A 15,761-nucleotide genomic window follows, 5' to 3' on the forward strand; every position below is an offset into this window, starting at 1 on the left:
ATAAATATCAACTAAGGCGATAAGAAGTCATTAAACTACTGTTCTATGCACCTACTGTATATTCATCACGTAAAGTGTCGAGAGACATTTCAAAACAACATCAGTTCAAACATACAAATATGATGTTGTTTTTGTATCCGTATAACAATTGAATTACGTTTATGCGTGCACACTTTATATCCTTTTTATGTCCGAGCAAGATCTTCAGACCCCTAAGCTCAGAAAACTGTCATGATCAACATATAAATTTCACTCATCACTAAAGACCTGTTCTGTGAAATGATCATGATCACATTATTGACGTACTAAAAGTTTTAACAGTATAAATATCGATGGAGTAAACAAAATACCATACTGGATATTTGAAAGATATATTTGAGCCAAATTTTATGAAAAATAATCAGTCCTTTTTAGGGTGTATCAAATACTTTTAGACTCGCCGGCTATAATTTTAAGTCAGATTTTAGTAAGGGTTGTGCGATATTTCGGTAGGTACCTGTCTTAGTTCATAAGAGACGGCTCTTAAAAATATCCAAACATTGATTCACCCGGAACCTGAAAACCCTGATCTTTAAGTATACAACATCTCACCTCTTGAAAACATGACCTATTGAAGCCCACGGTTTGTACAAATGCAATCTGTAGGATGTCTGTATTGGAGATACTGGTTAGAAGGATAACCCATTTATTATCTCCATCTGGTTTTTTAGAAGGTTCAATTTCCTAGCACCGGGAATGTACTTTGCAATCACTCGATTCCTGTACAAAGTTGGTGACACATATAGCATTCATTATATCTTTAGGTGTTCTTCCTCTATTCTCCCGGTCTAAAGAGGCTCTTTATCCTAGGAGCTCCCGAAGTATGGAAGCCCTCTGCTTCTGACAGTTTCCGATCTCTAGGAGCTCTCGGTCTTTTTTTGGCGTCTGGGAGCTTCTAGACTTATAAAGGCTCCATCCACTAGGGGGCTTTTGAATCTAGGAGTTCTTGGCCTCTGAGAGTTGCCATCTCCGGAGGATTTTTGACTAAGGTTACTGTAACTATTTATGGAAGAGGAAATTGCGTCTAAAGTCTTAACCTTCCCATTGTCAGTTTTTCTCTTTCTAGTATTATTTATCATTCCTATTTTTTGTGTTTTTGTTTTCTTAATTTTCTTAAACATTATATAAATTTGAAGCAATGAGGATTAAGATGAAATTCTTACAATTACATAACGAGTATAAAACTATTTTCTGAAATGAAACTGATTTTACCTCCGTGTTTGCGTTCTGAATTTACCTCCTGTACTATAAATATCTTAAAATGACTAAGACATTATTAAGATAATAAAACTGGCAGAACTGTTGATAAATGTTAATTTTATGTCCTTGACCAAACGTTTTAAGTACAAATTATCTCTTGGAACTAACTTATGGTAAAAACGTAGATTTTATTTGGGGCTGTTAGGAATATAATATGTCAGATATTTGTAGTCTTACACCAATAGTTTTGGTGATAAACTTTTCAATTTTCTCACTTTAATAGACTTAAATTGATAGTGACTAGCATGATGTAGAGGGTGTACGGAATACAATAGTTCAAGCATAAATTAGAGTATCTATAAATTGCGTCCAGTCGTATCGCCGAGGTAAGGCTACGATCCTGGAAACGTATAAGATAACGTATATATATATATATATATATATATATATATATATATATATATATATATATATATAAAATAACGATATATATATCGTTATTTTTAAAATTCGTCGTATTAATTTTAAAATTAAAATGTGATCCCACTAATTCCTTTATAATTAGTGTTAAAAAATTTACAACATGAATTTGTTATATTTAATTTTTTTATGTTCCTTTAAATTTAAACGTATAAGATAAGGATGTCCTTAAGACAACAGTTTATCGTAAGAAAACACTCACTGGCCAATACCTAAATGTTCAATCTAACCATAATGAAATCTGTCAAAGAAGGAGTTGGATACTTAAAATTAGTGCAAAAGAAACAATAGAAAAGTCAGAGAATGAAAACAAAGAGAAATTTACGTACATGTCGATTCCTTATGTGGATTATCGGAGAATATTAGTAGAGTAGACAGGAAATATAATATCAGAACCGCTTTTAGAACACACAACACTCTTAGGCAAAGTATCGTAAAAACCAAACCAAAAAGTGACACAAAAGACTTACAAAAGTGTGTTTACAATATGTGTAATATGTTCTTGTAATAGAGAATACATAAACGAGAAAAAATACCACCAAATGTGACAATTAATGAATATAAAGACAATATGAAAAAAGGACTAGTGGAAAAGTCTAAAATTGTTCAACATTGCTGGTCTGAAAATCATCACATGATATGGGATGAAGAATTGAGGAGAAGTTTTCAAACACAAACTTATTGAGGCTATATACATAAAATAAGCAGACCAATCGCTAATTTAATTTTTGGTTGAGGTTAGATCACTTTGGGTATTTAACCTCGTAATATTTAAAAAAGAACTGACTAGTACAGATTTTTTTATATTACATTTTTAATAATAAAAAACTAACTATGAAACCTCAACCCAGCAAGGATAACTTCTTGCTGGTTTATACCTTCCAGTTGAACCTACCACTGGGCACAGCAAAACCGATGTGTCAATTAAATCTGGGCAACCTTGTGGATGTCAATGAGCGGCACATCACTAACTGCAAATGTCGAGATTCTGGGGTTCAATGGCAATTCGATAGGTCCAGTCTAATGCGGGAGATGACTGTTGGTGGGATTCTTTTCCTAACCTCAGAGGTTCTTGCTAGCTTCAACAAGGGTATGTCACCCCCTGCCTACTTTGAATGGAGAGGCTGGTTCAGAGCTGGCCTCCCCTTCTTCCGGGGACATGACTGAGATGTAGTGCGATAATTCTTCCTCATGGATCTCGATAGGAGGCGGCGGCCCCTACTCCCTATAACCATACCTATCCTGAATATCCTGTCACTTCGGAAGCAGCGCTAAGGTTCTTATAGGACTAAGTGCAATTTATAAGCTTCTTGTCCTAAGAGAAATAAACACTAGGAAATCTAAAAAGATTTTAACAACTAAACAAACCTCAACCAACAAAATTCATACACACACCATGACACTAAGACCTAACTTGGACACTAGGACCTAAACTTGGGCCGGAATCGGCTTGCCTTTACCCCTTCTCCTTCTCGACCATCGCCTTTCTGCCACATTGTTTCAGACGGCACTTCGCGGTGCCGATGAAAGAGACGACATCGATATTCTTGTTAGTATCCCATTGCGGCCTGTACTGATGTGATTCTCGTACTTGTGATTTGTGCTCGGGCCTCCAATCAGTTTTTGGGTATGTTTGAACTCTTTTCTTTCCCTTCTTTTCTTCTTTCTATTCTTTATTTTTGTATGTATTAATATCACCTACACCTAACGAAGAAAATTAATTCCAATACTCGAAACGTTGTATTTTACCTTTTGTAACATACAACGATGGCAAATGTCCAAAATCCTGTTATCCTTTCAAGTTGCTATTCATTCCATCTAGTGCCACAACGTTCAAACTACAGCTGCCTTGTGTGCTACTGGTAATAATTTTAAACTTGACTAACAGCAACTGACGTTTCGTAAAATTTACGCGATAAATATTAGTGTTTAAGTATATTAAGTGGGTATTGCCAGGTCATCTAGTGGCACAACGTTCAAACTACAGCTGCCTTGCGTGCTACTGGTAATAATTTTAAACTTGACTAACAGCAACTGACGTTTCGTCAAATTTACGCGATAAATATTAGTGTTTAAGTATATTAAGTGGGTATTGCCAGGTCATCTAGTGGCACAACGTTCAAACTACAGCTGCCTTGCGTGCTACTGGTAATAATTTTAAACTTGACTAACAGCAACTGACGTTTCGTAAAATTTACGCGATAAATATTAGTGTTTAAGTGTATTAAGTGAGCAAAAATGGTTTTGTAATACATAGGATAAATATAAGCTATGATTATTTCAAACCACAAGGGATAGTTACACCGTCTATAGTATATTGTAATATTTAATTGATCAATGAAACAATAATAATGAACATTAGTAGTAATTCTAAGTGCCTGATGTAAATGATTCACTTCCGATAAAAGTGAGATTAATCTATTTTACTGAAAATAAGTGCTGTCAAAGCTAAGAACTAAATCCCATAAGCTCTGTCCTAAAGTAGTTTGTTTGTATTATTAAAATTATTAAGCCAAAAAACTTTACAAAAATGTTTAGTTCAATATTTGATTACAGAATTATAAAATTTACTTGGTCTTACATTTTCTTTCGGCCTTATTTTCTGTAGAGCTATAAGTGCACGTGCTTAGGCCCTCTGTCAAAGCAGTTTTATTTTTATTTGATATTCGTTGATATTTTGGATTGATATTTCTAGCTTGTTTTATGTGGCTTTCGTGTCATCTTTTTACAGCCAATATAGTAGTAAATCGTGTTGTCAAGAGGCTAATGGGCAATAACAGTTTCAAACTGGTTTATGGTTTATTCTGCTGCAAGACAATCCACACGATAGGACGTGCAGTGATACAGGGAAAGTATTTTGTCCATCTCAAGCGGAGTGCCGAATATGACAATAGTGAGAAATTTGTGACATGAGAGTGGAAGTGTTTATGGTTACTATAGTATTATTGTTAGCGCAAACGTTTAAGGGGATCAGAAGTCTGTCATCATTATTTATATGACACAGAATCTTCTAAATAATCATTGCGATATAGCCTAATAGCCTACATTATTATAATGAGCCATAAACTACTAAAATACACTTTTATTGGTATACACCTTTTCTGTAGCTCGATATAAGAGCAAAGTTTAGTTGGCAGTATCATTTAAATAAATTTTCCGAATATCTGTTAAATTGTAATTGTATAGCTTATATACAAGCTACATTAAAGTATTTATACTTACCGTCACTTTAATATTACTCTTCTTTTCAGCCAATTCTCTTCGTAGACAAGAGCTGATGGCCCTGATTGCATGTTTGGAGCCGGTATACACGTTTGTCTTAGGGTATTCTGCTATATGCGCTACCACACTGCAACAGATAGTATTAAGTTATTATAAGAAATAAAAATACAAATTCGTTTATAAGCCTCGTGCTATGACGTGACTGAATGTAACTTTAAATATAAAAACAAACAATACAAACTGGAACAGGGGCAGTTGTTCAGAATATCATTTTAACTATACAGCTAAGAGCTACATAATTTCTAATGAATATAAAATTTAATTTGAGTTATATTTAAGACTCTGCCAATTAAGAAAATCTTGAAATCTGGAAGGTATTTGCCAATACTTTTATTTTGATGCAACAATATAAAACTTATAAAAACGAACAAATTCCAAAAATCAAAATTTAAATAAAAGATTTTTCTCATAGAATTCCATCCCTAATAGGATTTTACCAATTAACGAACTCATCGAAAGTTTCGTGAAAAATGTCAGCCTGTAGAGCACACATAAAGTAATGAAAATCCGCTCAGGTATAGGGGATTCTAAGTTCTACAATTGGCCTACACAAGGGTACCCACTTGGATTTTGCTAACATTTACAAGATTTGCAGTTTTATAAATAGATAGCAGTACCTGAGTGTTATTTAAACGCGATTTTCTATTGCATAATGGGTACGTAATGAACGCCCATGAAAATAAATTATAGTCACAGGAATATATTCGAATATCCTGTTCAACTTCAAAATAATTCAAATCAAATCAGTGTTATTGCAGCGGCAATAGTACATTGTATAGAAAACGTCATGGATTTTAAAAAATTCTTACATTCATATCACAAAATTCTCATTCACACATACAGGTACAACTTTACAACTATGCACCTTTCATCCTTCGCCAATATAACCCACTTTAAACAGCAGAATCAGTCGAGTAATTGGGCGGTCTCCCAGTTAAATGCTAAAAACTCCCCTGCATTATAAAATGCTTGTAACACCAAAAGGTGTTTAAGGCGCATTTGAACGCCTTGAGCGCTAGGAAATTTTTGTATTGAATTTGGCAGTATGTTAATACAATTAACACCTGCCTGGGTCTACCTCGTGTCTCATGCATATGTACGTCACGGCCTCTGGTTAAGGTACACTTATACATATGAACACTGAAGTAATATGTAAATGATGCATGCCTACTTCGAATGCATGTGTATGTATGTATGGATGAATGCATGCGCGCGCGTGTGTTTGTGCACGTGTGTGTGTGTGGGGGTTCACACACAAAGCAACATCTTTATTCAGCAAAGATTCAGTTTACATAACATTCTCCCAATGCACCATGCAAGGCGCGAGCGGGAGCTTTCTTAATTGGTTATATTATTCATTGGTTTTCTTGCTGACAGTCTTTTGAAGATGACAATAAATTATTTCTGTGGACATAAATAACATAATACAATAGTATATAAATAAATAATTAAATTAAGTTACAGCTATAGACTATTGTAAATTTGAAATATGTACAACTTCCATAGTACATTTGATACATGCAACAAACAATCAATTACATAACAATTATAAAACTCACATAGCAGAAACATTTCTCAATAGTAAACAATGATATTAAGTAGTACAATAATACATACTCTAATTGAATATGTCATTTACGTGTCGTTGGGGAAATGGAAACAAGTATTTACAAGTGGTGTTACATATAAGCAAAATAAAAGACATAACATATATTGGGCAAAACTATAGAATTTGTAAATAAATAACAACTATATAAATCAATATAATATCAAACTGAATATTATATAAACTATATAAATCTATAAGATAACTGCTTCATATTCTTACTTCTTAGATTTTGTTTAAGATGACGGAGTAAAGGAAGTAACGTATTTTTCGCAGCTTTTTCGAAAGATGATGAAAGTGGTGATCCCATTTCAAATAATGATCGACGTATAAGCCTAGATATTCTACGTTGTCTACTACTTCAATATTTCAACAATTACAAAGATATTTACACTGATGTGTATGCATATCATATTTTAAACTATTATTTCTGTCAATCAACTGATAAAAAAAATCAAACCTTTAGACTTTGAACCATTAATTAGAAGTGTATTCCATTCAGATACTCTAGTCAAATACCCCCATATTCGTGATTTTAAGCATTCCTCATTACAGGCCTAACATACCATGGCATGTCAAAGTCAAACCTTTTATTGCCATAGGACAATACAATAATTATGTGGAAACCGGATAACTCTATCATTTTTACATTCGTTCACAATACTACATTCAGACATATAAGTTTTACATTCATGCATACCACTCACTCGCCAATTATCTCCACTGCCAACGCCAGTGTCAGTCTTCTAGATTGAAGGTCTCCCAACTATAATCCAAAAACGCATCGACACTATAGAATGCTTCAGACGAGTTTTAACGCCTTGGGAGTTTGTTAGTTTTTCATGGAACCGTGCCATCTGTTGATAAAACGGACACCTGCCTGTAAGGGTAGGTGTTCATAAACCACCTTTCTGTGTCACCCAGTACAGTAGTTGTATCTGCCTCTCGTTTCATATTCATGTACGTCTCGGCCCCTAGTAAGGGCACATTTTGAGTCATAAAATAAAACAGCTTCCAAGATATAAGAGACATGGCAGAGTCAACAGCTGCAATTTTTGAAAGCTGGTCGGCACGACTCTCTGACGTTCATAATGGCGATTGTTCTGATCGCTTTCTTTTGAAACTTGAAAACTCTCAAAATTTGATTTCTAGAACAAGCTCCCCACAAAACCACTCCGTAGGAAAGATGTGGGTAGATCAGACCATAATGCGCCGCCATCAGTACCTGTCTTGGGCAGTATTTGGCTAAAGACTTTAAAAATAAACACCAAATGCTAATTTTAAACAAACTGAATTAATGTGAACATTTGATGTCAAACCTCAGTCAAGGAACATTCCAAAGAATTTGGAGGAGTAAACTTCTTCTAATATGGAGTCTCCCAGCATGATGGAAGGCCCACACTCAAAGTTCATCGAAATTCAGAAAATTAGATTTAGCAGAATTTGTTGAATTTGCGAGGTTGAGGCTGTGAAACTGTTAGACACAGTTGTTAAGGTCAACAAAAGCTATTTTGTTCCAAAAATTGAATTTTTGTTAAAAAAAAAGGCGTGTCATCAACATACTCTACGAGGTTTCCGAACAGAAATAATGACTCGATGTCATTAACATAGTCTAGAAAAATGAGGATGGAGCCTTGGGGAAGTCTGTATTCTGTGGCTTAGTAACGATTTAATACACGACAGGGGCACACCTCGAATGCCATGAGATTCCAGTTTGTCAAATGTATTATGGTCAACAAAGTCGAATGCTTTGGATAAGTCGAGAAATACACACATGGTGGGATTTGACCAATCAAGCGTATTTAATTATGGTGTAGTTTACCAAAATAATCATTACGTTTTGTATATGTATAACGTACAAATGTATATAAGTGTATAGGTATTTGATTTTTTTCAATTATGTTTGTTGACAAATTTGGATTGATTAGAAAAATGTGTCTTCAGACTTAAGATTTCTTTAGGAATAGTTAAATTTTATACAAATGTTAGACTTTTAATTACAATGTATAAGTTAAAGTACACATGAGTTACATTTAATATCACTTAGTATATTGAACATATTACTAATAGAATATAATATATATTCTTTAATAAATATTATATGTATCTTTTTACCGATGTATTTACCGATAATTAAGTTAAATTTAGAATTGATATTTCCCTTTGCGATTTATATTCGTGTGTATGTATACATGTATGTGTATATAAATATGTAATCATTACGGTACGTACTAAGCAACAGTTCAATATAACAAAATTGTTAATACTAAATTCCTTGTATAAATAGATGTTACGTTTTGCAAATTTACAATATAGAACATCACTCTATATAGTTTCTTAGTATGTCTAGCAATACCCCTATTTATGTGTATATAAAGGTATATTTATGTTTTATCTGTAATAATTTTAACTTTGACTTATTTTTGTTATTCTTTGTAATTTGGTTACCTAAATATTTTATAATATCTTATGGTATCTTGGTATACTCTCCTGTCTAGGCAGGTAGGCTGTTGCGTGGGTAATTGATGTCGATGACAACATTGAAAACTATTTTGTTTCAACAATTTCTTAGAATTAGATTTTTCTACGCAGTACTTTAATGTTTCGAAGGTTCATTCATTGTGGACAATCTTTAAATATTTATTACTAAATAATATCCGCAGTTATTCCAAGAATATAGATGAACTACTAATCTACGTAGATACTTTTAATACTGATCTACATGTTATTGTGCTATCTAAGTGCTGGCTGACGGGGGAGGGGGAAGGAACGAGTGTAGACGGCTTTTAACTGGTGATGACTTGAATCAACGCAACCAAAATTATAGCGTTGTCGTTTACATTAACGCTAAATTGTTTGCAACTTTAAAATAGGTTTTACTTGGTGACGTTTATGGAATATCCTTTCACTTTACATTTAACGATACAATTATTAATTTACTAGCCATTTACAGAGCATTCGACAGTGATTCAGAACTTGTCTTGAGCGAATTTGAGAATTATTGTAAGTCTACGTAACAACGTAATATGCATATTTCTCGGAGACATAAACATAATATATTTACTTAAACCAGAAAGAGTACTGACCGTTATTTGACTTGTTTACTTCGAGCGGGACTTGAGCATGTGTCAACAAACACACTAGACAGACGGACTGTAGCGCGGCCTGTCTTTTCCATATATTTTTAGATATGATGATATGAGCAAAGTCATGGGGGGGGGGCGTACTGCACACCGCTGTCACTGACCACACTACTCCACTGCCTTCGCTATTCAGTGCTGCTGCCCCTGCCACTGCCAACATAAAACACCTCACTATTGACATTACTGAGACACGTGACTTCTTCGACCAGAATGTATTAACAAACAACCTAATTAACTTGGACTGGCAAACTGTTCTGCAATTCTATCTATAATTCGATAAGAAGTCCTAAAAAAAACCCATGTAAAGTCGATCTACTAGTAATAAAAAAAAGCCTTAGACATTATACGGTCTGGTAAAATCAATTCATGTGAGGTACAAATTAAGTAAGCCTCTATAAAAAAAACCTTTCAATGCAGAATTAAAACGTAACTTTAATGCCTACAGACACATATTAAGTAAATTGCTAAAAAGATCTATGAGGGATTAATAAAGGAGCAGACTAGCCGAATCAAACAATCCTAAATCATTCTTGGGGTTGATAAATGAACTAGCAGGCAGTGTTGGCAAAAAGACACCTTCCCATTGATAAATTTGCAACTAGCAATATTAACAGATTTTTTCAGGAGGGGGGAGGGTGTGAGGAATTGTACCCGCTTGTGAACGACTATAATTGCTGACTACAGGCTAATTTTAGTTTACGGACTGTCACTGAAGAAGACATTATTGGACACACAATTCTGGATTACGCGGTGGGTCTGCCCCAGCTCATGACTGTGTTTCGGCCACACTTCTTAAAAATAACACTAAATATATTTGTAAACCTCTTTACATGTGATAAACTTAAACATTAATATACATACATGTGATAAACGTTAAGTAAGTTCCCTTCGTTCAAAACATCCGAAAAAAAGACAAAGCAAATTTCCGCCCAATCTCTTTGCTAAGCTTTTTTTAATTATAGAAAAGGTTGTAAAAGAACAGCTGATAACATATTGCCTATCTAAGTAAACAATATTTTGTTCGAGAGTCAGTATGGATTTCGACAGGATAAAACTATTTGTGATAGCTTATTTGATATTAATAAAAATGTATTTCTAATATATATTAACAAAATTAGTAATTCTATTGATCCTCTTGAAAATTAGTTCTAATAACAGTTGCTGCTCTATTTCAGCACCTTTAGATGACTAGTCTAAATGTTCAGGTTTTCTATGTGGTATATGAGTTTTAAGAGATACAGTATGTGAAGCATAGAGTATCAGCCCCTTTGTTAGATTTAGGTATGCAACATGCACAACATAAATTTACTGTCTTTAATATTTAAATTACTTACTGGATGCATATTTCAAAATCATTTCTTGGTAATCATCTAGAGACTATAAACATGTTTTTCCAAGGTTCATATCCCAAAGTCATATAATGTTAGAAAATATTGTGAATGGCTTTAAATTTATCATTATCAATGCAGTATTTAGTCTCTGTCAGTGTTTTGTGTATTAATAACTCCAATTCACTCTCCACTTGATAAGCGCCTATAACCTTACAAGCTTAATAAAATAATGATCTTATATGTGTGTGTCGTGTTAGTATAGGATTATATTTAAAACTTGTTTACTTACATTGAACAGCGAAAATTATAAATTAGAATCGAAAGAATAACATTATTCTATGTACTCGTTATACAAAATTATTTAACGTACTCGTATTACAATTTACTCTACGTACTCGTAATAATATATTACTCTACGTACTCGTAATACAGTTTACTCTGCGTACTGTTATAATATATTACTCTACGTACTCGTAATACAGTTTACTCTGCGTACTGTTATAATATATTACTCTACGTACTCATAATACAGTTTACTCTGCGTACTCGTAATAATATATTACTCTACGTACTCATAATACAGTTTACTCTGTGTACTGTAATACTATATTACTCTACGTATTCGTAATAAAGAACTGTTCTACGGACTCGTAATAGAAAACTAAAATAAATACGCTACTTGACCGTCTATCTTATTATTATTTACCCTGTATGTAGAGAATAAAGTGACACATATTGATGAATGAATTAAATGATGTTGATGTTAAACTTAGCCTCAGTATATTTTACCTACTGATGGTGACAATATGGCCGTGCTGGTTGTTTCTTCTCTCCATAGATTTGAGGTACTCCCGCGTGCAGATACAGACTGCCAATACGTTAACCTCCAAAATTTCCCGCCACTCCTCCGTTGTCGCTTCTGGAACGTTGCGATTATAATTTAAAAAAAATAAATGGCAGTACATACGTAGCAGAAATGTTCTATTTCTTAGAGAACACCACACAATCCTATTAATATTACAACTAACAACTAAAGAGATATTTTGCTAGTAGCTTTCTTATTCGTATCTCGTTCTCACCAATAGCAAGCTTAACCAGCATCTTTAAAAAATAACAATTTACAGGTTAAGCTGGTACAAGTTTTTTGTATTTACAAACACAGGTACCTATTTTGGATAAATTGAGGCGAACACAGTTTTCCCATATCGTCAGCCTTAAGGTAAAGTGTGAATATTATGAATCTTTTCCGGCTTTCTTATCTCCCAATTACTTTTTAATAGCTGTTGTTAAATAATTAACGTCTGGATGATCACAATTCAAAATTTTGATTAAACTGTGTTTGATGAAGTTTGAAAAATAACTTAATTGGTTTGACATAACAAAGTGGTGTACGATTATAATTTAACTCGTAACAGGTAAACAAAACATATTACAGCAATAAGCTGTTAAAGTGAAGACTCGTAATAAAAATGGGGTATTACGAACCAACCATAAAATCTACTAATAAATGTTACTTCAATTTGATATTTTTGAGATGGTGGTGACACAAAAAAACTCTTTTCTTTGAAGGTGCCATATTAAGGCACCTAATTCATATTAGGTTAGTTAGTTATACACTATTATTTAATTTATAGGAGCCTGTTTGTAATTATATTATTATCTCAAGTGCTCTGAAACGTTTACCTGAGAGGTAAGTAGTGTGGAAAACCCCAGCGTTGTTCACCAAGACGTCCACGCCACCCAGCTGCTTCTCAACCCAAGAGTACGCTTCCAGGATGTCTTCTTCCTTCCGCATGTCTGCTTTTACAGCAAAGAGCTTCCCGGGCTCCCCAGCCTTGGCCAGCTCTTCTGCCAGTTCCTGGAATGGGAAGAGATTTATTGATTGTTTACTTTATATGTTATTTGTTCAACATAAGAGACGTTTTATTGCGTAATAGACTTGACTCCAAGGAACATTTTCATCACACAACTATCTTCTATACTGCGTATGAGGAAAAGTACAATGAGAGAAGACACATTATATTGTATTGGTGTCAATTAAGTTATGAACAAGCACCTCCAGTCCAGGATTAATGTGGTTCGGAACAACACAGGTTCATGCGTCTAGAGAATATGCTACTTATTTCTTGAGCGCCGTGAGCTTACAAAAGTAATGCATTTAAACTGAATCTAACTGGTTACAAATAGTAGAACGTATAGTAGAAATATTTGTAACATATTACGAAGTATTAGGCTTTCTAATTATTAGAATTATTATAACTAAATATAGCTGTAAAGAAGTTATTTTTAATATTTCACGTTTATTTTAATATGCAGAAAAATTTAGCAATAATAAAATAATGCGAAATTTGACTTTGAAATAGCAGGACAACAGTTATAGACACAGAGTAATAAGGTATATATACCTTATTACTCTGTGGTTATAGAAAGCTGCAATTTATATTTACTTTTACCAACAGATTCAGCAGTATATTGTATATGCTTCTCAATTGCCATTTCCGTGCCTTTGCTCGGTAAGAAGTCAAATATAATTTTGTGAAATGAGCGAATTACTATTGAAATAATTTAACAGTAATTTAGCTTTAAAGATATTTTAAAGCTAAGTGTTAATAAAAGAGATAAGCCTACATGAGGAAATTTCTCTTCTGTCACCCCTTAAAGATAGAAACAACACAGGCAATTAATAATTTTTTTCGGAAGTATTCCTTGATCTACAGATTTGGAAAATATGTTATCCAAAATCGGTACAATAAACTGAAAATCACTTTTTAATGGCGACTATACTGATGCTATCCATAACAGAAATATTCTTACTCTCCATTTTAAGTATGGCATGAAATATTTCATCAGTTGAAATGTTAAAATATTAAAATATTGTCTTTTTCTCTGCTTGATCTTCATTAAACAAATCATAACCTAAAAATTGATGTTTTAATTTACCTGAAACATTTACAATATATTCATTACATTGAATTGCTATAAATCCTTAATTTTTACTTACATAAACAATTGTGCCGTTATAATAGATTTAATCAATGTTTTTCCTATTCTTTTCTAAATGTTTTGATAATTTTCCAGTACTTTATTAATAAGTTTAGAATAAATTAATGTTGTCATGTTTATTTGTTTCTAAACTAATTTTGACATTTCGTAATAATGTATTCTTAGTTCACAAATACTTTTATCTCTACAACATAATTTTTACGAACAATTTTTTTCATTAATTAGTCAAACCAAATAGTCAGTTATCCATAGACGCCTTCTCTTATTTCTAATAGTAGTGCTCTGTATTTTAGCATTGTAACAATTATTATAAATTTATAACGGTCAGATTCCGTAATATGCCCCCAACGCTTGAACTTTTTTCAATGAACTTAGAACGTTATAAAACGATGTAGTTGAGTAACAGAACTAACATTATGACCCAACGCTAATTTTTCATTTATGGATGATTATAATGAATTACAATTGGTTACTAGCTAAGAAAAAAGGGCATTTACGTATTATATCGACCACACCTCTACATTTCTCCAAACACAAAAATTTAACAAAAACAAACATTACCAAACAAATACTAAACTCTTTATTGAAAAAACAACACATGAAACTTGTTTTTATTCTTGATCACACTCTGCCACCCAAAATGCGAGTGCCTCCGGCCATCAGCGCGGGCTTACGGTGCTGCCCCGCGCTGATGTCAACGAAAGAAAAACATCCCTCGACATAGTACCTCTCAGTAAAATATTAAATTATAGAGGGGCAGATCAGAAATATAAATTGAATTGTAATGGAAGACAATTATGTACCGTGCAAAAAACTTAAATAATCATGTGATGACGCGCGGCCTGTTAGTCAACTACATCGTTTTATAACGTTCTAAGTTCATTGAAAAAAGTTTAAGCGTTGGGGGCATATAACGGAATCTGACCTTTATAACACTTAGATAGACTCTCATTAACTTCATTAAATTGATAAAAATGTGTCCAGTCAGTTGTTTTTAATTGTATATTAAGCTTATACTATTTACTATGTTACACAATGTTTCCATGATCAAAACGGACTCTTTTGAGCAATCAACAATCTTCTTGGCAATCAAACTTAAAAGGTTTATAATTACAGATTAACACATGGTCTAGACATGACTGGAAGTCACCCCACACTCAGTTGGCACATTATTATAATTTATAAAACCCATATGCAGATATTAAGTTAACATATTCTGGACCCGATCCAATTTCATTCATTATAAAGACATTCATATCGCCTATTGTTAAAGTTAAAATTATTGATGCTTTTAAAATATTTTCAAAGTCGTATATAAACCGAGTACACGTAAATTTACAAAAACGATAAAACAAGACAAGGATATTTTATAGCTAGCTTTGTTGAAAGTTGAAACAGATAGTATGGCGTTGATAATATCAGCTGTGGTTAGAGAGATAAGCCGGTAGGAATAGCTGAGCCCAGAGTCCAAGTAGACAAGAACACTCCCCGCTCAATATTCCTGTGTAAGCTGCAACAACATGTTGTAACCTGGCATACAGTATCTGTCCTCTTCACTCTGTATGATAACTTCTGGTTCGACGACCATGTTAAGTTTGCTTTCTTCCTACGATCAAGAAAATTCGCTTACAAGCTGATTTAGCAATTTTTCCAATCAAGAAAATATATATACATACA

General features: G+C 33.3%; 1 protein-coding gene across 1 annotated transcript in view; it reads right to left on the reverse strand.

The window, feature by feature from the left end:
- The window catches only part of LOC124354350 (farnesol dehydrogenase-like), a 47,279-nt gene extending 34,320 nt beyond the window's left edge, over positions 1-12,959 (reverse strand). The window contains exons 1-3 of the mRNA XM_046804733.1: positions 12,765-12,959; positions 11,871-12,000; positions 4,942-5,068 (exon numbers count right to left, since the gene is read on the reverse strand). Of these exons, the coding sequence (XP_046660689.1) occupies positions 4,942-5,068; positions 11,871-12,000; positions 12,765-12,876 (369 nt within the window). The 5' untranslated portion in view covers positions 12,877-12,959. The remainder of the gene's footprint in view (positions 1-4,941; positions 5,069-11,870; positions 12,001-12,764) is intronic.
- Positions 12,960-15,761: the final 2,802 nt, after the last annotated feature.

The sequence above is a fragment of the Homalodisca vitripennis genome, chromosome 2, assembly GCF_021130785.1.
Source record: "Homalodisca vitripennis isolate AUS2020 chromosome 2, UT_GWSS_2.1, whole genome shotgun sequence".
NCBI lineage: Eukaryota > Metazoa > Arthropoda > Insecta > Hemiptera > Cicadellidae > Homalodisca > Homalodisca vitripennis.